Source organism: Garra rufa, chromosome 2 (assembly GCF_049309525.1).
Source record: "Garra rufa chromosome 2, GarRuf1.0, whole genome shotgun sequence".
In the NCBI taxonomy this organism is placed as follows: domain Eukaryota; kingdom Metazoa; phylum Chordata; class Actinopteri; order Cypriniformes; family Cyprinidae; genus Garra; species Garra rufa.
Window position 1 is genome coordinate 9,322,883 of NC_133362.1, and position 27,504 is coordinate 9,350,386.

The 27,504-nt window shown below is 33.1% G+C and overlaps 1 protein-coding gene across 1 annotated transcript in view; it reads left to right on the top strand.

The window, feature by feature from the left end:
- Positions 1–21,857: 21,857 nt before the first annotated feature.
- mdga1 (MAM domain containing glycosylphosphatidylinositol anchor 1) overlaps positions 21,858–27,504 on the top strand; it is a 287,756-nt gene continuing 282,109 nt past the window's right edge. Inside the window, exon 1 of the mRNA XM_073834571.1 lies at positions 21,858–21,924. Within this exon, the coding sequence (XP_073690672.1) occupies positions 21,858–21,924 (67 nt within the window). The remainder of the gene's footprint in view (positions 21,925–27,504) is intronic.

The following is a 27,504-nucleotide window of genomic DNA, read 5'->3' on the forward strand; positions in this document are numbered from 1 at the left end:
TCTATAATTTATTTCCTAAAAAAAAATTAACTGACTCTAAGCCTTTGAATGGTATAGTGTATAATGTTACAAAAGCTTTTTGTTTCAGATAAATGCTGATTTTCTGAACTTTCTATTAATCAAAGAACCCTGGAAAAAATTCTCAACTGTTTTAAATATTGATAAAATAATAATAATAATAATAATAATAATAATAATAATAATAATAATAATAATTGTTTTTTCAACAGCAAATCAGCATATTAGAGTGATTTCTGGAGAACACTCAAGACTGGAGTAATGATGCTGAAAATATAAATTAATAAAAACATTTACATTAAATTAATTTAAATAAATTAAAAATTATTTCACAATTTTACTGTTTTTGCTGTACATTGGATCAAATAAATGCAGGCTTGGTGAGCAGAAAAAGCTTATATAAAAACATAAAAAATCTTACTGTCCAAAAACTTTTGCCTTTTTGTGTATTTTTCGGTTTGTGTGTAGCAAGTTCCAAATAAAAAGATTTGAAATATGCAAATGAAATGCCTTTTTTTCCCCAAAAATAAAAAAATCAATATTACCACAGAAGTCTGGTAATTTATTTGATTAAAAATACAATAAATACAGTAATATTGTGAAATATTATTACCATTTTAAATAACTGTTTGCTACTTTAATATATTTTAAAACTTAATTTATACCTGTGACGCAAAGCTGAATATTCACCATCGTGCTCCATTCTTCAGTGTTACATGATCCTTCAGAAGTAATTCTAATATGCTGATTTGCTGCTTAAGATTTATTAAGATTTATTAATAAATTAACATTTATATTTATTGTCAATGCTGTGATGATTAATATTTATATGGAAACTTCTGTTTTGACAGTATTTGATGGTTAGAAAGTCCAAAAGAACCACTTTTTAAAAATACAAATCTAATGTAACATCGTATTATCTTTACTGTCACTTTTTATGAGTTTAATGCAAAAAAAAAGTACTTATTTCTTACTGCGCCAAAACTTTTGAACACTAGTATTAAGCCTGTTTTTCCATCAGAAATACTGTTGCCATAATATAAATCTGCTCATATCATGATTCTCCAATTATCTAAACGTTTTGGTCATACCGTCCACCCCTAAAAGTATTTATGCTGTATTAGAGCATGTGATAGTCATGGACACTTACTGTTATCATTTCCTCATATTGCCACTTACTGTCCACTTTACTTCCCAGCTGTTTCCTAGCAGTGTTGTTTTCGTCAACGATGACGATGATGAAATCATTTCGTTGACGCAACTTTTTTCATGACGATAACGAGACGATGACGAGATAAAAATGGCTCGTTGATGACTAAAACATGACGAGACGTGTGTGAGTTTTCGTTGACGAGACGAGAATAGACGAAAATGTTAGTGGGTGGTCCGTCAGACGTTTAAAATGCACGACATTTCTGCTTATTGTGCATGCCAATTAAAACCGAAAAAGTATCTGCCGCTATGGCAAGCCGTTTTAGCATTAAATACTCTTTGCCATACTAGTAGGCTATGGCAAGCCATTTTAGCATTCTATCCTTGTTTGGTTACGCCCACCACCTGGCGTGCAGCTCACATTGTTGTCACTCAGACAGACAGACGATTAACCATGATGGCGGCAGTTTGCACATTATTTCAAACATATGTCTTTTATGTCTAAAACCATTTCTTCATTATTGTAATTATTGGTGAAAATAGTCGATCCGGAAGCTCACATTGTGTTGAACTATAGATCTGCTATTTTCACAACTTATAAGTGACACTACCAAACAGCAAAATACTTACTGACCTACATTAATTTGTTAAAAGACTACTTTTCCCCCTTTTTTTTTTGACTAAAACTAGACTAAAACCTTTATGACTTTTCGTTGACTAAAATTGGACTAAAACTATCACATATAGAAGTGACTAAAATTTGACTAAAACTAATAAGCATTTTAGTCCAAAAGACTAAGACTAAGACTAAATCGAAGATGGTTGTCAAAAACAACACTGTTTCCTAGTCCGCTGAGAGATGCCATCGCTTATACTCTGAATGTCTGAAATGCACTTATTCCTGTCTGAAAACTGATAATGAACCACTAATCCTAGTTTATTGAGGAAAAAAGGCAAAAAAGATTATTGTCTGACATTTAAAGAGCACTGTACAGGGCTCAGCTCAAATGGCCTCCCCTCTCTCTCTAGTTCTCTCTTTCTAATAGTCTCTATACAGGCTCTTAACTCTGTGTTGGCCCATGTTTGACCGTGTGGTTATGTGAATAATCCCTTTGTGTACACGCTTTGATGTTTTGTTCATTGGAACACTGTATGGTCTCCCTCCACATCTAAACCCTCTCTCATGTAATTCCCAGAGGTTGTGCTCCCTAATTTACTCTTGTGGGTTTTAACACCGACCCTAAAGGCCTTTGATATGGCTTGCATGCATGAGCCTTGGCACTTTTTTTTTCTTGTTGAATGCTGTGCTGGTTGTGTTAAACAGGGTTTTTTGGCCTTTGCCTTTTTTATTGGACAGATATAGACGAGAGAGAGCGGTTTCTTGGATAGAGAGAGGAAACGGAATCAAGAAACAAGCCAGACTTGAACCTGGATCAGAATTTCTTGAATAGGAAAAAGTTGAATAGCACACGTTACATTTTGATGAACACAGAGCTGTAGCATAATATTAATTTGGCGCTTTTTTGAGGTGTATATCTGCCAAGTTATAATTAGACTTTTACTTTTAATTAAAAACGTGAGTGCTGCATTCCTGTGTGGCGAGTTGGCCTGAGATTTACATTTATGCAGTTGGCAGATGCTTTTATCCAAAGTGACTTAAATTTGTTTTGAAATTGTACACATTTTTTAGTGTATGCTTTCCTTGGGAATCAAACCTATGACCTTGGCTTGCTTTACTGTTTGAGATACAGGAATGCTTTTTTCAGTATTTTCTGAACCATTACTAAGATGTTTTGTGTGGTTTCTTGGGACATTGGTAGATGTTTTGTTTTTTTTTTAGTCAAAAGAGCCATTTTGGTCTCTACAACTGGGAGCCGTGTGTTAATGTAAAGTAAAAAAGAGATTTTGGACCCAGTTTTCATTTTAAATTAGCTCTGTCAAGGTCCAGAAGGTGAATTTTAATACCAGCTGTAAAGTCTATAGGTCTTTTTACCCACCCATTTTATGAACCGCCAGGTGAAAATTATGAGTCTGATTGTTTAGCCCTAACCCTAATCCTTAAAGGAGAAGTTCACTTCCAGAACAAAAGTGTACGGATAATGTACTCACCCCCTTGTCATCCAAGATGTTAATGTCTTTCTTTCTTCAGTCGAAAAAAAATGTTTTTTTAAAGAAACACTCCACTTTTTGGAAATAGGCTCATTCTCCAACTCCCCCCGAGTTAATAAGTTGAGTTTTACCGTTTTGAAATCCATTCAGCAGTTCTCCTGTTCTGGCGATATCACTTTTAGCATAGCTTAGCATAAATCATTGAATCCTATTAGACTAATAGCATCGCGTTCAAAAATGACCAACGAGTTTCCATATTTGTCCTATTTAAAACTTGACTCTTCTGTAGTTATATCGTGTACTAAGACCAGCGGAAATGTAAAGCTGCGGTTTTCTAGGCCGTTAGGATTAGGAACTACACTCCCATTCCGGCGTAACAGTCAAGGAAGTTTGCTGCCGTAATATGACCGAAGCAGACGCAGTAATATCACACAGCACATGTTGAAATGCTTACTTCCGTCAACATATCCAACGTGACCAACTGCATGCACAGGCAGCGTTCCTCGCCATGGAGACATTTGTGAGAGACGATTTAGAAGATATTTACTTTGGTGCAGATCCTGAACCGTATCAATTTGAACCAGAATTCACTGAAGCTGAGGTTTTGGAACGAGAAAGACAAGAAAGCATGTCTGAACTGCCTGGGACAGAAGGGATGAGGAGAGCAGATTCGAGCTGGTGGGGCTTGCCACCAGGAAAGGATTCTTTCATGAATAACAAGTTTAAAAAGTAGAGTGTTTATTCAAAATATAAATTTTTTATAACAATGTAAATTATTTATTATTAACTTTTAATAAACTTTTAATTATTAACTTAATGCATCCTTGGTGAATAAAAGTATTAATTTCTTTAAAAAAAAAAAGAAACAATAAAAATGTACTGACCCCAAACTTTTGAACGGTAGTGTATATTCTGTTATTTTAAACAGTACGAATATTTCACAATTTTGCTGTTTTTGCTGTATTTTGGATCAAATAAATGCAGGCTTGGCAAGCAAAAGAGACTTAAGAGAGCATTAAAAATCTTGTATGTATATATAGATTTGCTAAAATTACAGGTGTGTGATGTTTTTTAAAGCAAGTGTTAATCTCACGTTGATTTCACTCTGAGATGTGTGAGGTTAAACGCTCTGATATGGTAAAACCACAGTGTGAGAAGTGAACCATATCGCAAAAAAGGGCCACGGCGAGCTGTGATCAACCCACCAAACAGCCATTTCTGATCTGTTTGCTGGCATTTTGTGACATCTGAAGCGTGAAGCTTCAAAAGCTGAACTCTTTAAACAGGTGTGTCTATCCACTCTGAGCATCTTCACAAGTTCTCAGCCTCAGCTATCATCCCCGTCCCTTTTTCTTCACCGCCAGCTGCTCTCAGATGGGTCAGATAGGCAAGTAGTGGGAGGGCGTCTGCTGTGCTGTGATGTGGGATCCGTATAGCTGACAGTATCTCTGAGGGCGGATCTATAATCAGTGATAGTGAAGAGTGGCCATGTCTTATCAGAGATGCACACAAAGACACAGCGTTCAAGATCACAGATGCATGAGAGGCAAACAAGAGCAGGCATAAAGAAAGATTGTGTGTGTGTGTGTGTGTGTGTGTGTGTGTGTGTGTGTGTGCGTGGAGGTGACAGTGATGTCATTTCACATTTAAATTAGGCTAAAGTATGGATGCATTTCTGTTTTTGTGTGAAACTTGTTTCATCTAAAAATCACATACTTATTGGGTACTTTGCCTTATTTTTCAGCAACAATTTCTAAGCATGCTTAAAACAAGATATATTTATTTTTAGGTAGATCTTTATGTCATATCATACAGGTATATTATATATACCAGAAGGAACAGAGCTTATTTTAGCTGATCAAAAACACTCACTACTTGTCGATCATTTCATTTGGCAGTTTTTTTCTTATTTTATAAAAATATTTTATCATATAATATAATGTAATAACATATAATATATTGACAAAAAAAATATTTACAAAATGTAGATAAGTAAAATATATTATATTATATTATAAAACAAAATTTCAACAAATAAAACAAAATTTAAGTATAATATATGTGACCCTGGACCACAAAACCATATAATAAGGTTAAATTTTACAAAACTGAGATGTATACATCACATGAAAGCTCAATAAATAAGCTTTCTATTGATATATGGTTTGTTAGGATAGGACAATATTTGGCCGAGATACATCTATTTGAAAACCTGGAATCTGAGGGTGCAAAATATCTAAATACTGAGAAAATCACCTTTAAAGTTGTCCAAATAAAGTTCTTAACAATGCAAATTACTAATCAAAAAATTACATTTTGATATATGTGACCCTGGACCACAAAACCAGTCTTAAGTCGCTGGGGTATATTTGTAGCAATAGCCAAAAATACATTGTATGGGTCAAAATTATTGATTTTTCTTTTATGTCAAAAATCATTAGGAAATTAAGTAAAGATCATGTTCCATGAAGATTTTTTGTAGAATTCCTACTGTAAACCTATCAAAATGTAATTTTTGATTAGTAATATGCATTGCTAAGAACTTAATTTGGACAACTTTAAAGGTGATTTTCTCAGTATTTAGATTTTTTGCACCCTCAGATTCCAGATTTTCAAATAGATGTATCTCGGCCAAATATTGTCCTATCCTAACAAACCATACATCAATAGAAAGTTTATTTATTGAGCTTTAATATGATGTATATCTCAGTTTTGTAAAATTTAACCTTATGACTGGTTTTGTGGTCCAGGGTCACATATTTATAGTAGGAATTTTACAAAAAAATCTTCATGGAACATGATCTTTACTTAATATCCTAATGATTTTTGGCATAAAAGAAAAATCAATAATTTTAACCCATACAATGTATTTTTGGCTATTGCTACAAATATACCTCAGCGACTTAAGACTGGTTTTGTGGTCCAGGGTCACATATGATATGATATATGATATATGAAAAAAAAAAAACAGAAGCACACTTTACCTGTCAACCTGTCACTCATTTTATGCATTAAATTATTTTGTCTTACTTTCTAAAAAAAAAAACAACAACAACAACAACAACAACAACAAAACAGGAGCAGCTCATGCTCATTTTATGCATTTGGCTATTTTGTTTTATTTTCTAAAACAAACAAACAAATAAATGAATAAAATTAAAGTAAAATATTATATGATATATGATATAATATGATATATGATATGATATTGGGAAAAAAAATCAAACTTTAAAGCACACTCTACTTGTCAATCATTTTATGCATGTTTTATTTTCTTAAAAAAAAAACATTTTGAATTTAAGTAAATTGTAATATATGATACAAAAAAAAAATGATATAAAAAAAAATGCGGGCCATGCTTTTTTTTAGCTGATCAGAAACACAGTTTACCTTTCAATCATTTTATGGATTTGGCTATTTTGTCTTATTTAAAAAAAGGAATAATAATAATACAAATTTAAATGTAAGAAAAATATTACATCATTTAAATAATAATAATAATAATAATAATATAATAATAATAATAAAAAAACACAGGAGCAGCCCATGCTTATTTTATCCATTTGGCTATTTTGTCTTATTTCTAATAAAAATAAATAAATAAAATAAAATACATACATACACACACACACACACACACACACACACAAATATATATATATATATATATATATATATATATATATATATGTGTGTGTATATATGTATATGTGTATAAATAAATATATGTATGTATATGTGTGTGTGTGTGTGTGTTATATTATATAGGGAAAAAAACAGGAGCAGCCCATGCTTTTTTAGCTGATCAGAAACAGTCTTTACCTTTCAATCAATTTATGGCTATTTTGTCTTATTTTCTTATTTTTATTTTTTTAATTTTAGTAAAATTTATTATATTATCATTTTATGCATTTGACTATTTTTTATTTAAATAAAATATTATATATTATAAGCGACCCACACTTTTTTAGTCAGTAAGAAACATGCATGTCAGTCATTCTACGCTTTGGGCTACCTTCTTATTTTGCACAATATCTAAGCAGGCTTAAAATATGATTTTTTTTAAACAATTATTTTTCTAATTGAAGTGGATCTTTATTTGGCCCTTGATTTTCTTATTTGATTGGAGAACAGGGCTTTGAAGTTTAAGTTAGCAAAGTAGCCTATACTTACAGTGTACCTTTACTTGTGTGTGTTTATTCTTGACGGATCTGAGTAACACTGTTGAGTTCTGTTTTTAGACTCTTTCAAGGCCTTGTGGATCAATACAGAGCCCAGCTACCAAATGAATGCTTCTTAATGAGAGGGAAAAAACAGGAATTAGTCTGTGTCTGCAGCAGTGCTTATGGATTTCCAAAGACTTGCCCTCGGCCTCTCTGTCACTGTCTGTATGGAAATCAGTTTTTTGTTCAGGACAGTCTGATAAAGGATTAGGTGAACTGTTGTGAATCTTTTTGAAAGAGTCACATATAATAGTTTTATTATTTATTTGTTTCCCCCTGAGGTCCACTTATAATGTTATCAAGTTTTTGTGCAAAAAAAGAACTTAAACTTTAAGACCCACTCTTAGTTTTAAGGAGGTCTAATTTCATTCATTCATTCATTCATTCATTCATTCATGCATTGATTGATTGATTGATTCATTCGTTCATTTATTCACATTCTTCACATTATGTCCACAAGTTTCTAAATTCCAGATGTGTTGTTGCTCAGTAATGTGGTTGGCTGTGTTCAAATGACTTATCTGCCTGATGTCTGTCACTGTCTCTATGGAAATCAGTTTTTTTTTTAAAGAGTCACACGTAACGTTTATTATTTTTTGTTCCCTGAGGTCTATGTACAATGTTGTCACATTTTGTGCATACCCTATTTTATTCCAAAAGACTTCCAGTAAAGATTTTCTAAATTTCTAATAGGTGTTAAAGAAAAAAGAAGAAGGAAAAAAAAAAACAGGAGCAGCACATGCTTGTTTTATGCATTTGGTTTTGTCTAATTTTCTAAAAATATATGATATTATATTATAAAAAAAAAAAATCTGAAACACGCTTTACTTGTCAATCATTTTATGCATTTGGCTATTTTGTCTAATTTTCTAAAAAAAAAAAAAAAAAAAAATGTAAGTAATAAGTAAAAAAAATATATATATATTTTACAATTTTATTTTATTAATTTATTGATAAAAAAAAAAACAGTCAATAATTTTATGTATTGGATTATTTGTCCTATTTTCTAAAAAATAAATGAATTTTTTATTAAGTATAATATATTAATATTATATTATATTATATCATTTCATTTCTTGCATTTGACTATTTTGTCTTATTTTCTAAAAAATATATATTTTAAAATGTAAGTAAATTATTTTATTTTATTTTATTGGGAAAATAAAAAAAAATCAGAAACACACTTTACCTGTCAGTCATTTTATACATTTGGCTATTTAGTCTAATTTTCTAAAAACAAAAACAAAAAAAATGAAGTAATAAGTAAAAAATATATTTTTTTTACAATTTTATTATATTTTATTTTAATAAATTTATTTATTAATCAGAAATGCACTTTACCTGTCAGCAATTTTATGCATTGGACTATTTTGTCTTATTTTCTAAAAATAAATTAATAAAAATGTAAGTATTGTATTATATTATATTATAATATAATATATTATATTATATTATATTATATTATATTATATTATATAATTTCATGCATTTGGCTATTTTGTTTTGTTTTCTAAAAAAAAATATGTTTTATAATGTAAGTAAATTATTATTATAATTTTTTTCTTTTGAGAAAAAAAAATCTGAAACACACTTTACCTGTCAATCATTTTATACATTTGGCTATTTTGTCTAATTTTCTAAAAAAAAATTAATTAAAATTTAAGTAATAAATAAAAATTTTCTAAAAATATACATAATTTTAAATATTAATAAATTATTTTATTTTATGCATTTGTCTGTTTTGTCTAATTTTCTAAAATAAAAAATAAAAATGTAAGTAATAAGTAAAAATATATTTTTTACAATTTTATTTTATTTATATATTATTATTATTATTATTTTTATTTTTTTATCAGAAACACAGTCAATAACTTTTTGAATGGGAATAGTTTGTCTTATTTTCTAAAAAATAAATAAAAATATAAGTATTATGTTATATTATGTTATATTATATTATATTATATTATATTGGGGGAAAAAATCTAATATTTTTTTTAATTAATGAATAAATTTAACTATATATTATTTTTTTATATTACATTATATTATATTATATACACAAAATTATGTAGTTGTATAATATAATATAATATAATATAATATAATATAATATAATATAATATAATATAATATAATATAATATAATATAATATAATACATCATAATAACATCCGATCTGATTCCAAATAACTTCCAGTAAAGATTTTCTGAATTTCTCATAGGTGTCAAGGGTGAGTGGTCATGTTCAGATGATTCATGTGCCTGATGTCAGAAAGTTTCGGAAGATCAAATGAATCATTTCAGCAGGATAGTTTCACTACACACACTTTCCTTTCCACTGTGTAAGATATTTTGAGTTATGAAAGTGCTACAGTATGTTCTCATGCTACATTGAACTCTTTTATCTCAAAAGATGGATAAAAATTTAATACCTCAAATTATGACCCCTTTAAGGAGTGAAGCTCCTGTTCTGTTCTTGTCCTCATTTGCTCCTCTCTTCTCATGTTTCCCCCTCTCCTCCTGGTTTCGCCTCCTTCTCTGTGCACTTGTGTGTCCTTGGAAGTGATAGCTAAGTGTTTGTCTCTCTGTACTCCCTCCCCGGCCTAATGAGGATCAGTGTTGTTTTAAACATGAAATCGGAGTCTCGGCTGAGAGCAATCAATACACAGCCATTACTTCTCTCTGTGATGAAGCAGTCTATCTCTCTCTTCTCACACACCCGTCTCTTGTCTCAGCGTATTTTCTGGTATCGGATATTGGCTTTGAGGGGGTTATGAATTGTTGGCTCCCAAGGGCATCTCCGTGCGCCGCTCTGCCAATTACACCTCTGAATAATGGCCCCCACGGAGGCGGCTGACATGCCTCAGCTGGAGTCTGATACATATATATACAGGAGGATGACCAGAACTCTGACTGGACAGGAAATGAGGCCTAATCAGATCTGGCTATAAAGGTGTCACTGAAATCTAAGTTGAGGAGTTGAAACTTTTGTTTCGAAGCAGTTCTCAACCTTGCTGACCCAGTTTGATTACAGCCTTATTTTAGTAAGCAGACACCTTTTCCCCCCCCTGCTTTCTGTTGATGTGATATTACAGACTTGTTTTCAGGGTTTATTCAAGCTTTAAGCCTGAGAGCCAAACTTGGTGCTGATAGTCAGAAGCCTGAGTTCATTTTTCTGTAAGCGTGAACATCTGGCAGACTCTGTAAATGCTTCTCTATTAGATCAGTCCAGCATTAGTGGCTCTTGCTCTAGGGTTTGTGATTTCGGCTGAATTTCACAACTGATCACCTCATCCATCGCTCGAGATGCCAGCACACACTTTCAGCATCTGGTATTTCATTACACTGGCCAGAAACAGTTTTTATTCAGATTTTTTTGTGTCTGTGAAGGTGGTGGGATGGTTGTTTTGTTGCGTCCATGTGTGCACTACCATTTAAAAATGTAGAACTCTGTTTATTTGGTCAAAAATACAGTAAAAAGAATAAAATATTGCAAATAAAAATAGCTTTTTTCTGTTTTAAGATATTATAAAGTGTAATTTATCCCTGTGATGCAAAGCTGAATTTTCAGCATCATAACTGCAGTCTTAAATTTCACATGTTACATCAGAAATCATTCTAATATGCTGATTTGCTGCTCAAGAAACATTTCTGATTGTTGTTAATTAGGGTTGGGTATCGTTTGAATTTTATCGATTCCGATTCCACTTATCGATTCCGATTCTTTTCGATTCCCAGTTTCGATTCCAATTTAGTAAAAAAACAACAACAAACACAAAAGTCAAACATTACTATATCACACATGTTTATTTTCAGTGCTAGCTTGCAACATATTATTTTATTACAGGGGTTCTCAAACTTTTTTATATCAGGGCCCCCTTCTTCTCGGGTCAATTTTGCAAGGCCCCACTATGCCTGACATTTCTCATTTGATCAATTTGATGCATCCTTGATAAATAAAAGGATTAATTTCTCACTGACCCCAAACTTTTAAATGGTAGAATGTATATAGATAATTTATATATTTATTTAAATATTCATCAGTTATTTTGGATATAATCATCTTCCATAAAACATACATAAACAAACTTTGCACATTGTTTCTCACCTAAATTATAAGGCATATTACAGGCTAATCTATATGTTTAATGTTTACTTCTTAATTTAAGACTCATTTTATGGGTCTTCCCAACTTTTGCATTAGTCATAGTAATTTTATATTACTTTTTATGTTTTTTTTTAATGTTTATTACTTTTTACTATTATGTTTTTTGGTGCAACTTTTTATACAAAATAAAATTGTAATAATGATAATGTAATATTCAGGAATGTTATAGGTTTTTTTTTATGTTTTAACATATTCTGCTGTTATGTCTCTCAAATATATACAATATGTGACCCTGGACCACAAAACCAGTCATAACTAGCACAGGTTTACAGTATTTGTAGCAATAGCCAATAATTGTATGGCTGAAATTACTGATTTTTCTTTAATGCCAAAAATTAAAAAGTAAAGATGATGTTCCATGAAGATATATTGTAAATTTCCTACCATAAATATATCAAAACGTAATTTTTTGATTAGTAATATGCATTTCTAAGAACTTTGCAAGTGAATTTCTCAATATTTAGATTTTTTGCACCCTCAGAGTCCAGGTTTTCATATAGTTGTTTCTCAGCTAAATATTGTTCTGTTCTAACAAACCAAACATCAATACAAAGCTTATTTATTCAGTTTTCAGATGATGTATAAATCTCACTTTAAAAAAAAAAGACCCTTATGACTGGTTTTGTGGTCCAGGGTCACATATAGTATATACAGTAATTCTTCATGCCAAATGCCTCCCACCCCTTTCCCCCAAAAATACTAAAAGAAAGTTCTTGTATTTTAATCAATAAGAAAACATTCAAATAGGGGGTGGGCAATATTAGTTGCGATATGACTAATTTTATTTCACGATAACTAAATATAAGACAATATACTATTTTTTGCTTTTTTGCTTTAAATAAGGCCTTTATGATATAAAAATGTTTGCTACCATAAAAATTTCAGAATTGTTGTGACTAGTGTCAATATCACAAAAAACCTAATACCAGCCAAAATTAAAAAACAACAACCTCAAGCTCACTGAAGACAAGTATAAATAAGAATAAAAAAATTACAAGCATGACATGAATGACAGACAGCTGAAATATTAGACTGCTGTCACTTTAAAAGCTGCCCAGAACCAAGCAAAGTAGTGTACATGTGTTTTCTTTACCAGCTGTTTGCTTTACCTTAAAACCTAAATTTAAAAAACTTAAACATTTGATTTTGAAGCTGGAGGAGAAAATGCGATGGGAGTTTTTCAATCTACCTTAACTGTCTTGAACCAGAATACACAGTCGACGCAGAGCTAGAGAAGTATTTTTTTTTTTAGAAAATAACTTATTGTTTCTCTAGATAAGACCCTTCTTCCTCGGCTGTGATCTTTAGAGCCCTTTGAAGCTGCATTTAAACTGCATTTTGGTAGTTCATACTCATGGTCACCATAGAAGTCCACTATATGGAGAGAAACCCTGAAATGTTTTCCTCAAAAACATTTCATTGCCGCTGAATAAAGAAAGACATGAACATCTTGGATGACAAAGGGGTGAGTGAATGATCTGCAAATTTTAGTTCTGGAAGTGAACTTCTCCTTTAACCATTCAAGGCCTATAAAGTAGCAAAAATAACTCAGTTTAATACTCTCTGACAGCACTCGTGTAGTAAAATGAGTTCTCTTTTGCTGCTGATTGCATTTGGCCTAAAATCACTTGTTTTTAAACCACAATGCTTCAAAATGCATGCAAATGATATGTTTTCATGACCATGTAGCACAACAATATGTTAGTGTGTTATAGTGATAGAGGCAACAGTTCAAAATCAGTTCAAATTTAAATAGTAATTATTTAAAAAACAACACACATTCATTATTCCTTTAACCTCTCAATCTCACATAGCTATACTTAGGGCTGGACTGGGGTTTAAATTCGGCCATGGACAAATCCATCCCATCTGGCCCACAAGTTCCCCCGTGAAAGTTTTGTTGGGTTATAGGGCCTTTAATTGAATTGAATAAATGAATGAATAGAACAGGACAGAAATAAATAATGATAGATACTGCTGAATTGCAACAAACTTAATAATGCATTTTTTGTCACATAGAAATCAGTGATGCGCGGGTTGATCCAAAATGAGCGGGTGCCTGTGGTCACCCGCGGTTACGAGTCATCCAAAAATATTTTTAATGATATTCGGGTTGCGGTCGGTCGGGTCGTTTGAAATAAAGATGCCAATTAAACCTTTGTAATTTATATAGTACTAGACACAATTTTCTATGAAATACATCGACCTACACTTTATTGGCTGAATAATATTTACCTTTTGAATGTTGAGCGTTATTAACTGTTGAATAAATGCTGGCGCGGGACAAAATGCCCGATTTCCCAACACGTTGAACTGAGCAATGCCATTGTACCATTTTAATGTCAGTTTTATGTATTTTCTGAGAGGGGTGGGATTTTTGTTGGGAAAGTCGGGGGAGACGCACACCTCGATTAGACTGGATTAATACATGCAGCATCTTAATTGTTAAGAAAATGGTATTCCTAATAAATGTCTCGAATATTTTGATTATGTCCAATGCTTCTCTTTCTTTTTTGAAATTATTAGACACATTTCACTATGTCTTTTCAAATGCCTAGGTCTGTTTAATTTCCTTAATTATAAAATTTCTAGCGCTATTTGTAAACGTTTATTCAAGCAATAATATATAAATTACCTCATGTATATGCTTGTTTAAAACCAGGGATTAAAAATGAATTCCAAGTAAAAACGGTATTTTTCTTTACATTTCCAGAGAGCGAAACGAACGAAATTAAACATTACTTAATAAATTCACTCATTTGATACAACTATTATAGCTATACAATTAATATATATATATATATATATATATATATATATATATATATATATATATATATATATATAATATTTTGTCATATTCATGATTCCTGAATTTATATGAAAACTTCGTTTTGAAGTGCATTCTTTATATTTGTATAAGAAAATTCATTAGCCTAGCCTATTAAGTTGATTTAATATTCTTGATAATTTTTAGAACAAAATTTTGAGCTTGAATGAAGGAAATTTATTGTTAATATATTCTGTAATAAAAATCATTTCCTCACCCTCATGTCATTCCAAAACTGTATGACTCACTTTCTTCTGTAGAACATAAAAGATATTTTGTAGAATGTAACCAAACGTATTTGGTTACCCTTGATTTCTACTCTATAGACCAAAATTTCTTGGATTTCTCAAAGTATCTATGAGAAAAAGCAAGATTTTCAGTAAAAAGCTATTTCAATTTGGGTGTGTACTAAGAGATGCCTTCAGAAAAAGCAGATTTTATGGGTAGTTACGTTATATAGACAACTTTAATGAACTTGTATGATACTCATATGCTGGCATTTTGTCTGTAATGGAAGTTAGTAAATGATGTCAGAATTTTAATTTCTGTGTGAACTTTTCCTTTAAATGTTAAATATGTATAAACAAGAATATGCTGAGGGATTGGTTTTGCTGCAAAGTGTACGGAGAGCATCCCATTAATTAACGTCTCGTTGAGGATATTTTCAATTTGAAGTAAGAGAAGTGTACTCCTTTGTGGCCAGCACAAGAGGAGTCTGGGAAAGCTGACATACTCCCACACACTGACACATGCTTGCTGACAGCATTCCCCTGGCTCACACATTCATTTGGCCAGAGTATTTCTCTGTCTTCTACTCCGGTCCAGAGAGCCCTCATCCTGCTTTCATGTGCCATGCGCTAGCCCAGGGCAGGAGAGGACACACCTGGGGCGCGCAGCGGGCATGTCAGCCGCCAGTCCGGCTCTGCCAGCCTCTCACACACATTTACTGTGATGAACTAAACTATGATGTTCTCTTCACAATCTTTGCCAAGGCTGGCTGGCTGTCTCCCAAGAACGGGCGCAAGACGGAGAAAGGGAAAGGGAGGAGGATTTAGACAGGCTGCCGCTTTCCTCTACAGCTCATCCTGGAACTGATTTTTTAATTTCAGCATATTTTCTGCCTTCCACATTTGTCTGTGCATCAAACTGATGTTTAATTTCTCTCTGTCCCAGGCAGGAGATTCTTCCCGGTGGATTTGAGAATGGCGTTCGTTCTCTGGATCCAGATGCATCTCACTGTAAAAAGTGAAAATGCAGTATTTCGCAAATTTGTGAATCTCTCTGCAAAACTCCATCCTCCAAAGCCAGGTCAGCAGTCTCCAGCATGCGCAATATTGGCAGGCCACTACTGCCAATATTGTCACTTATTTGGTGTTTTCTACTTTTACAGAGACATGTGTGATTTCTTAGAACACTCATTTCAGTAATATCTGTCAGGTAGTGGGGAGACTTTATGTAAATATGCAGAATGTCCTTATGGACACGCCCTATTTGCAAAACTCCGCCCCCCAAAGACAGGTTAGCAAACTCCAAACGGAATGATTGACATCCAGAGAGTGTTTTGATGGGCTAAAAAATGCCACTACTGTTATTCTTTTTGAGCACTTCACAAGATAAAAATGACTGTTTTTGCGGTTTTCTACTTTTACAGAGACGTATGATTTCTCAGAACACTTATTTCATGTGTGGTATTCCAAAAACTTTTTAAGTGCATTTTCTTACCTATAATCTAAACTTAAATTTACTTTCTTTGCTGTAATTGAATATAGTCAGGTTGTTTCATTCATAGTAAGTAATATATTTGACATGAATAAAACCAGTTAATTTAGATGTTACCTGAAGCTTTTTTAGGTTACCTGTCAAAATGTGTTTTACAGCGCTCTGTCAGTGGTGTAAATTATTCCAAGGTTACCCCATTTGATGTTAATGTGTGTTCATGCTGCGATACTGAATGCGCCATATATTTATGAAAAGTAAGAAAATGAGAAATCATATTTTACTTAGCAAATTTTGCTTATATAGGACACAACTAAAACTATAGACATGTAATTAAGCAAACTTGACCCCCAAATTACTGTAACACACACTAACTAAATATATATACATATTTTTTTTATATATATTATATTATATATGTTTAAATATATTTATTATGTAAAGTGTTGTACTGCCTTACATGATGATTTAAATTAAAATAATAATAATATTGGGAGTTAAGAATGATGTGGATTTAGTGAAAAATTGTCATGAAATATTGAAAGGTACATTATTATGCAAAGTATATATTTATAAATAATTTATTTTATAATTCTGTTTATTTTATAATTCCTGCAGAAAACCCCATGAGAACATAATTTAAATAAAATGCATATAAGCGTGAGAATTTGGAGAAAGATTATATTTTGTAAAAAATAAATATAAAACGTTTTTTTTTCATTTGACCCCCCCCCCCCCCAAAAAAAAAAAAACCATTACAATATGTCCAGATTTTATTTTATTTGATTTTATTTTAACCCCAAAAAACAAAAGTAAAATATTAGAAATATTAGAAAACATTGTTTTCTTTGTAATGTACCGTGTTTGACACCCAAATTCTCATTACTGTAAATACACAAATAAATAAATACATATTTTTAAATTTAAGTATATATTCATTGCGCATGTTTATTGTACTGCCTTTTAAGATGAATTAAATAAAATACATACAATTTGAGAACTTGGAGAAAAAGTAAGTTTTAGGCTAAAAATATGTATATATTTTTATTTCAGAATTCTCTCTTTTTCTTTTGATTCTAGTGAATATGAAAATTCTAGAATTGTGATCTAGACATCTAGATTCACTGCAAAACAAAAATATATTTATAAATATTTGATTTTATAATTAATAATGTTTTTTTTTTTTTTTTTCATTTGATTCCCCCCCTAAAACTCCAATAAAACATATCCAGGTTTTATTTTACTCCAAAAACCAAAAGTAAGAAATAAGAAATTGTATTTTTCTTGAAGAAATGGAAGCTTATCGATTGGGACACAATATGTTTTATTTATTTTTTTGCTCTGAATCATTATTTTCTTTGTAATTAAGCATGGTTGACACCCAAATTCTCATAACTGTAAATATATATATATATATGAATAAATAATATTTTTAAATATATTTGTTCATTGTGACCATGTTTGTTGTACTGCCTTTTATGATGATTTAAATAAAAAATAATTTGATTAAGAGTAAAATGCCTAGAAACATCAGAATTTGTAGAAAAATTGCAGGAAATAATGAAATTTGGTTTTCCTTGCTAAAACCCCAAACTGACACCCAAATTCTCATTACTGTAAATACATAAATAAGTAAAAGTAAAATAAAGTATATATTCATTGTGCCCATGTTTGTTGTTCTGCCTTTTATAAGGATTTAAATCAAATGCTTACAAGCATGAGAATTTTGAGAAAATGGCCATGAAATAATGAAAGGTACATTTTAATGCAAAATATACTTTTTTATTTTATAATTCATTTTTTCACCACCAGAAACCCCATGAGAACATTTTATAGGTTATATTTTAAAAAGTATTAAATAAAAAGTATTATTTTACAAAACTAAAAAATAAAAGGGCCACAAATGTATTTATTTTCTTTGTAATTAAGCATGTTTGACACCAAAATTTTTATTACTGTAAATAAATATATAAAAAATATTTTTAAATTTTAAGTATTGTTTGTGCCCATGTTTGTTGTACTGCCTTTTATGATGATTCAAATAAAATACTTACAAACAAGAGCTTGGAGAAAAAGTTTGAATCAAAATATATTAATAAATGTTCGATTTCATAATTCTTTTTTCTTTTGATTCTAGGATGAAAATGTGCCACAGACATGTTTTAGTGAGATTCTCCTCGAAACAAAACCAAAAGACAAAACTGACACCACACAGATGATGTCTTGATAATATATTGAATGGATAGCTGAGCCTGACCTGATGCACGATGTGTTTTTTCGTCATGAATAAGGGCAAGGGTGATGTTGGGCGCTCTCTGGAATTATAATTAGCTCAAACACGCCACCTATCGGCCACGAGCAGCAGCGCGCCTCAGTTCAAAAAGTGGCCGCACCACCAGTGACGACAGACACCGAGAAACTGATGGAAGAAGAGATGGATTAGAAAGCGGGAGGAGGAGAGAGGGGAATAAAGAGGAGGGGTGGCAGAGACATTGTGATTTTTTTTCTTCCTCTTTCTTATTTAATTGGTCCTCCGGGATCCGGGGCGAGTCCTCCGCTCGCAGCTGCGCAGCTTTAATTGGCTGGAGATTCCACCAAAACACTATTGGAAAAAGCCGAGAGTTTATACAGTTTAGACCCCGGGTCCCTTCTGATAAACCCACTCATTACCGACACCAGAGCTGGACAAGCCTTACGCAGAGACTCTCCAGATATCAGACGCGCATCACCTAGAGAGATCTGTGCGCGCATCTCCACACTGACGCGCAAAGACGCGCAACCTCTCCATCCGCCTCACTCTTGAGAGAGCCATCGATGAGCACACATCTGATAGGAGGACATCACAGGACAAGAGTTTCAATCAGTCACTCATAGAGATCACATCGCGTCGGACTGCTGCTTTTTCCCACGATTTCGCCCTTGGATGTGTGGATGCGTGCTGCCGCCAAGAGTTTCACATCAGCTGAAGTTGCCTGGAAGAATGTGTTGGAATTTTGTCTTTATTTTCTGGACGGAGAGACATCGGTGCGCTCCTGCTGAACACGCAACAAACTAAACACCTCTGGAACTCTAGCGTTCTGCTCAAAGTCGTTCTATTCTAAAGGAATTATTACGAAAGGGCTGATCTACAGGCTGAAACCGCACTGAGAAAAGGTAAGGCTACTTTATATCTGCATGGTTTATTCTTAAGAGAAAGGTTTGGATGTTTGAAACACGATGTCCACACCCAGTAACCCTAAAATCGCTTCATATAAATAAACACGTTTTATTCAAGTCCTAAATAGCCAGGCTGTGTAGTTAGTGAAATTCATTTAAAACATTAAAATTAGAACTTGATGCACGATTGACTTTTTATAATGCGTACTAGACAACGACAGAACTTTTCTTACTAATCTGTGATTTTAGCTCTGCAGGCTGGGTGATAAATGTAACGTTAAACCTGTTCAGATGTATTTCAAATGAGCTGTGACTAAGTGCTCATGAATTTAAACTTCAGACCGTGGAGAAATTCTGACTGTGGAAAATTATACTAATTCGTCACTGAGGTGGTGCTTTAATCCAATTTCTAATACACTTAGGAGTTACCTCAGGTTTAGTCCTACCAGAAAGGGTGCGACACCTGGGGAGCTTTGACGTCCGCTTAATTAAGGCTTGGACCTTCAAAAAAGGCAAAAATGGTTGGAGGTCTTAAAAGTCTTTTAACAGCATTTTAATGGGTACAAAAGTAAGACTTACAAGTTAGTAGCATAATAGACGGCCGCGAAACGGAGTCGCGGTCGCCTGAGGCGGTTACTATAGCAACAGTACGCTGCTCTAGGACTTTCAGTTAGGATAAGTATCGGACCGCCAACGGACAAAACAAAGTAGCCTACTGAACTGAAATCACTTCATTTTAGAGGTACAAACAGCAAATCTATGACAGAAAACGTTTGTGTGGTGTTTAAAGTGTATTTAAGGTGTTTTAGAACAGATTAAGTTATGTATTTTAGTGTATCTGGCGTGTATTCAAATTATAGCCGCTTGCTAAAACTTGTGTAACGTTTGTTTTGTAGACTGTTTTTGAAGAATTTCTTCATATTGTTGAGACTCATTAATTATTTTGTTAACAGTTAGTGTTATGTACGTCTATAAAGTGCTAAATAATGATAGCTGTGGGGATGTTAGTTACTAAATGTGACACTGGACTACAAAACCAGTCTTAAGTAGCACACATTTGTACATTTTCTACTGTAAATATATCAAAACTTAATTTTTGATTAGTAATATGCATCGCTAAGAACTTCATTTAGACAACTTTAAAGACAATCTTCTTAGTGTTTAGATTTTCTTGCACACTCAGATTGCAGATTTTCACATAAGTTAGTTGTATCTCGGACAAATATAGTCCTTTTCTTATTTAAGCTTATTTATTTATCTTTCAGATTATGCATAAATCTCAATTTAAAACAAATCGACCCTTATGACTGGTTTTGTGATCCAGGGTCACAAATGCTCTTTTCGATGTTCAAAGAAACAAATACAGTTAGAACCAACCAGCCATAAAGTTGATTAAACAACCATCTAACAGAAGTTCTCAGACATCAGTTGGAAAAATCCACTTTAAAATGGCCATTAGTTGGTGCAAACTGGACTATAGTTGACAGACATTCTACCACTTTCTAAAAAATCTGTGGTATTACCTGCTGGGAGGTGGTTTGATTCTGGTCCAAGATGGTTGAAAAGCTAGAAACCATCTCCTGTGTGCTAAAATAGAGCTTGAGTTGAACACTGCCCAGCATGATACTGAATTCCGGTCAGGTTTAATAAGTCATGTGGTTGATCACTTGCTAATACTTCTGTAATGTTACAGTGTAGTATTGTAGTGCATTGTTGAGATTCATTAATTATTTTTATTGCAATGTCCTGCCTGTGAGTGGAAAATGAGGCTAGTTACTAAATGCTCTTTTCAATGTTAAAATGAAACAAACACAGTCAGAACCAGTTATAAAGTTGATTGAACAACCATCCAACATAATTCTTTAGACATCTGTTGGAAAAATCCATTTAAGATTGCCATTAGGTACAAGCTGGTCAATAGTTGACTGACTAGCTACCATTTTCTAAAAAATCAGTTTGACCACTCTAAAGTGGAATTACCTGCTGGTAGCCAGTTTGATTCTGGTTCAACATGATCAAAAAGCTAGAAAATAGAATTTGGCTTTCCAGCAAAAAGTTGTCTTTTTTGCTCTGACCAGCGTGATACTGAATTCCGGTCAGGTTTAATAAATCATGTATTTGATCGTCTTTAGCCGCCCACCAATTTCAGAAATAACCCATGATTGCTGCATTCAATCCCATCAAACAATAGCACAGCTCCTGTAATCTGCAGATAATCCAAGGTTTGGCAAATGAATTGTCTGTTCCTAACCCCCCATGCATGCGTGCACTGGAACAATGCAGGGATAAAAATACTTCAACTGGTGAATAATGTTTTGTTAGGCTACTTTAATCTCTGATGATGATGATGATGTTGATGATGGCATGATTCTGACTGCAGGAGCACTCATTTTAATGCTGCGTTTGTGCTGTGCTGTGGTGTCCTGTGCAGTGATTTTGCGTTTTCGTGGTTTCCCCTGCAGGTAATGAGGGATCGCACCTGAAGATGGAGCTTTTCTGGATTTTGTTGTTTTCTGTATTCCATCGCTACGTGCAATCGCAAGGAGTTTACGGTAAGGAGAAAATACACGTCTTTTTGATGTTAATGTTAAGGGATGGGTGGGTTAGTCTCACCTGAGTTATGCTACTGTGGTTGTGGGGCATTCCCCATAATGATGGTATTTCCTGCATGACATCCTTGTTTTTAGCACTTTTGTGACCGTGGACTACAAAACCAGACATAAGGGTCAATTTTTTTTTTAATTGAGATTTATACATCATCTAAAAAAAAAGCTGAATAAATAAGCTTTCCACAATGGTTTGTTAGGATAGGACAATATTTGGCCGAGATACAACTATTTGAAAATATGAAATCTGAGGATGCAAAAAAATCAAAATCGTTTTAAAAAATCCTTTACAGTTGTCCTTAACAATAGTTTTGATATGTTTACGGTAGAAAATGTACTAAATATCTTCACGGAACATGGTCTTTACTTAATATCCTAATGATTTTTGTCTTATTTATAATGACCCATACAATATATTTTTGGCCCCTTGCTACTTAAGACTGGTTTTGTGGTCCATCGTCACGTTTATTTCAACAAACATCCCAACATTGCTTTTATCAGTTTTATGAGACATACTACGCCTGTCGTAATTTCAAAGATGATAGATTAAACTAGTAGTTAGATCATTAGATCATTATCAAGTAGGATAAATACTTCATAATTATAATACGAATGCAGAAATCTTCAGAAGGAATCATCAAAGAGTCCCATTACATCACATGATTGTGATAATTGTAGACTGTACTGTGATTCACGTTTTTTCTCCATTTATTTCGCTGCAAGGTCGCGTTCGCGCAAATGTGTAGTAATTTCTCTCTGGGATGACACTCGTTCACCTCGGTGCTTGCCAAAAATGATTTCTTCTTTGCATAATTAATCTTTTTATATTGGTGTATCCTCTGCATTTACTGCACTTACTGTCAGTTTGTGAAAGGACTTAAAGAGCTCAATTAAATGTGCGGTGAGGAGAGAAACACTTTTCGGTTTGTCATATTGAGAGAACATTTAGAGCCTCTGGAACATCATGCCATGTTAAAAAAAAGGGTTATTTGGTATGTTATTTGTTGTTTTGAGATGTTAAAAGCTTGAATAGCAAGAGAACAGTGAGCTCTAAGGATTCACTCTCATCTATTTTCCGTGTAGTAAGGTCACAAATACGTTTAAGAAACTGCATTCTTAGTGGGATTCAGTGATATATGCATTGCATTACATTAATACATCTATCTTGTGTAGATTGCAGTCTGCTAGTCCACTGCAAAAATTGAGTTTTTTAGTAAAATGCAGGATTTTGAAGTTGAAATGATATGCTTGTATTTCTTCCAGAATATTCATTTACTTTATTAAGTCCTCTATAAGTCCTCTATTTGGAGCTGGATGAAGTTTTTAGCTCACTATCTCGACTTCTTATCTTCATATCTCATCACGCACACACCGTCTCACCTGACTTTTAAAATTAATGTCATGCCACGCGTTTCTACCCCAATCACTGTAAGACAATGTTGACTGACCTTTTTAGTCTTTATTACTTTTAGTCATCCGAGTGCGCCAAGTTTAATTTTGTTGTGAAGGCCTCCTTGCTGGGAGCGGAGTAAGAGCCGCCTTTACGGTGCGAGAGAGAATGCCAGCTCAGTTAATTAAGGGCGGCAAAGCCCCAGAGTGTGAGAGACTTCACTCGCACTCCTCTTCCCACTTTATGTCTCCGCTATGGGGGCTGTTAACTCTCTGTGATCGTGACTTTAATCCGTGTTAAGATGTTGTACATTTGCTGAATTAATTTAACAAAATATTTCCTGGTCATCTGGGTTGCTTATTTTATTTTATTTTATTTTATTTATTTATTTTTATTATTATATTGTAGACTTTTTTTTTTTTTACATTTTCACAGTAATTACATAATTAAACACTTTTTCTCTACCCAAATAACGTCTAGATATTAACTTAATTACTGACTTATTTATTGACTTATTTATTTATTGTAATTCTTATTATTCTCTATTGCTATATTTATTTGATTCTCATTACTTTACAATAATTAAGAAGTGTCATAACTTTGTTAACAATTCAGTAAATCAGTAAATTTAGTAAATTCTTAAAGGAGTAGTTCACTTTCAGAACAAAAATTTACAGATAATGTACTCACCCCCTTGTCATCCAAGATGTTTTTTCAGTTGCAAGGAAATTACGTTTTTTGAGGAAGACATTTCAGGATTTTTTTTCCATATAATGGACTTCTATGGTGCCTCCGAGTAACTTCCAAAAGTAACTTCCAAAATTCAGCTTCAAATGGGTCTAAACGATCACAGCTGAGGAAATAAGGGTCTTATCTAGCAAAATGATCAGTTATTTTCTAAAAAAAAAAAAAAATACAATTGATGTACTTTTTAACCTCATATGCTCGTCTTGTCTAGTCTTGTGTGTACACTGTGTAGAGATTAAAAAGTATATGAATTGTAAATGTTTTTTTTTTTGAAAATAACAGATCGTTTCGCTAGATAAGACCCTTTTTTCTCGGCTGGGATCATTTAGAGCCCTTAGAAGCTGCATTTAAACTGCATTTTGGAAGTTCAAACTCAGGGGCACCATAGAAGTCCATTATATGGAGAGAAATCCTGAAATGTTTTGCTCAAAAAACATAATTTCTTTACGACTGAAGAAAGAAAGACATGAACATCTTGGATGACAAGGCAGTGAGTGCATTATCTGTAAATTTTTGTTCTGAAAGTGAACTATTACTTTAAACAATTTTCTTTTTTAGCCAACTTAAAAAAAATCTGCCCTAAATAATTGGGCAGTTTTTTATGTTTGTAAACTGCATTTAATGTTGAGATTTTCTTTTAGTAAATTACATTTTACTTTTAGTTTTAGTATGAAATATGGCCTGAATATTCTGTTGAAAAGGTTCTGTGTTCCACCTCTCAGTAGATTCGCCCTCTATCTCATATCTCTATCTTTCACAAATGTGCTTATGTCCCTCCTCTTGCTCTTTCTTCTCAGTGAATCCAGTCTATGTTTCTCCATGCAGCTGAATGATTTCATTACTATCTCATCAGACTATCTCTCTCGCTCGCTTTTTTCTCATGGCCTGTCATGCACTGTCTCTCTCTTCTCTGCTTTGTCACTCTTTTCATCTTCCTCTTCCCATCTGTACTGTGTTTCTCTACAGTTCTCTGCTTTTGTCACTGTCTCTGCTTCTGCTTATTCACTGTGTAGATTTGGATGTGTGTGTGTGTGTGTGTGTGTGTGTGTGTGTGTTTGTCACTCTGCTAAAATTCTATTAACCTGTAGGTCAGTATGTTTGCCCTGTGGCGACTACAGTTTTATTTTAGCTTTGGCGGCTCATGGCGTGTATGCGTCAGCGAAGGGGATTCTCCCGGGATCGGTGGAGATCCGCCCTGAAGCGGAATTTTTATGACACCTAAAGCAACTCTTAAGCGTATTTTCGTCTGGTTTATGTCTGGATATAGGTCAGCGGTCAATGGTGACTTAGACACAAAGTAGTGTGGGTTGATGTGTGCAGTGTGAATGGACAGAAGGTGATGTGTGCGTGTCCACAGGCGGACATGACAAAGAGTTTGTGAGAGTGAACAGTTGGCATGCTTTGACTAATGCATGAGAATCTGGGCAGGGTGAAGAAAATACCATCAAAGACTATCCAAAAAGACTACGGGCAGTTCATTACTATTCTGCACTATCAGAGAAAATAGTCAAAATTAAAACGGTAACTTTAGGGGTGCAACAGCCTTTGACAGGGGCAGTAGCCTCAAAGCTACCCCATTGTGCCTTGTCTGCCGCATATTAGTGCTTAAATATGAATATTATTACTTTGAGGCAGTGGTTTTCAAATTGTGGGCCGCACAGATGCTGAGGGGAAATGAGTGTGTGAATAGCGGTTGCCTTCTATTAAGCAGGACCGAATACCAGTTCCTCAGACTATTTTTTTCTTCAGACCGTTGACTTCGCATCGTCTCATCAAGCCCGACATAGAAGATCCACACCATTGAAAAGCACCGCTTCAGCGGATGGCATCGCAAGCTGCCATTGCATACTTGCCGATTCCCTTCAAAAGCAACTCTAACAATGTGTCTACGCCATATTTTTAAAAAAGATTTAAAGGAGTAGCATGACCAAAAAAGTTCGAGAACTTCTGCAGTTTGAAAGTACAATGTCTGATTTTTTTTCTAACATCAAGACATTAAGATTTTCATTGTGAAATTAAGTTGCAACCTTTGTGGTAAATAAGGCACAGAGGTGTACCTTTGATGGTACTGTCCCAATGACAATTTAAAAGTAAAATTGTAATTTTATTGAAAAAATAACTTTATTTTCTTTTAAAATTATGACATGATATAATAAACTTACTTTGCTATATACAAAAGTTATTTTTGCTGCTTTGTAGGCCTGCATGGTTAAAGAGATAGTTCACCTGAAAAAATTTGATGTTTATCTGCTTACCCCCAGGGCATCAAAGATGTAGGTGACTATCCTTTTAAATAAACAATTTTATGTATCAACATCTATATACATCCTCGTAAACATAGTAATTTAGGTCTTAAGTGAAATCAAACAGCTGAGAAAGAAAACACTGTAAAAGTATATTGGGTCCGGGCAGCTCTTAAAGTGACAGCAGTCTAATTTTCCTGCTGTGTGTCATTTATGTTAATCAAACGACAAAAGAGAGAAAATCTCTCATTGCTCTTGACTAAATCACTTTTGTAACTGCTTTAAATGCAAACAGTGTTGATTTAATTTAGTTAATAGAAGTTAATTGATAAAGAAAATCTGTTTATGACATTATTTTTGACAGTATTCTCCTTTTACAGCGTTTTTACACAAGTGCCTAAAACTTTTAACAGTACTGTAGCTTTGCAGGTAGGCTTCTTGAAGCATCTTGGAGACATTGCCACAGTTCTTCTGCATTTAGTCTGTCTCAGCTTGTTCTGTTTCTTCATATTATTCCAGACAGATTGGATGATAATGAGATCAGATCTCTGTGTGGAGTGCTGGCTGTTGTCAGACTCCTTGTGCAAACAAAAATCTCACTGGATTATCACAATTAATGGCAACATCAATGTTTGGAAATGTAAACTGATATTTTCTTACTGACACACTACAGCAAAAGATAGAAGTAACTGACTTAAAACCATTTTTAGCTGGTGAAAATACTAGTGTTCTAATAATTTTTGGTGAAATAAAATTACTCATACTGTGATAAAAGTTTCTGTTCATATTCCCCACCCCTAGTTAGGACCATTAAGTTTGTAATAAAAGTAGTTTTTTTCTTTGCATTGTGACAAAGCTGTAGTTGTGAGGGTGACAATGTGTGCACATAGCAACAGTGTGGGTTATATTCTGGGTATATTCTAGTGTCCCTTTAAACTGGATAAGTCCATGATGTGTGAATTTAAAAAAAAAAAAAAAAAATCTTAACCCTTATTAAAATCAAAATTACTTATTAGAGGTAAATATTAACACATATTAATCATCTTAAATATTAGAAGTAAAGATTATGACTTATTAACTGGTTTATTCAACATAATGCTGAGTGCATTAACTGACAAAAATTAACTGACAAAGGGAACTGAAACT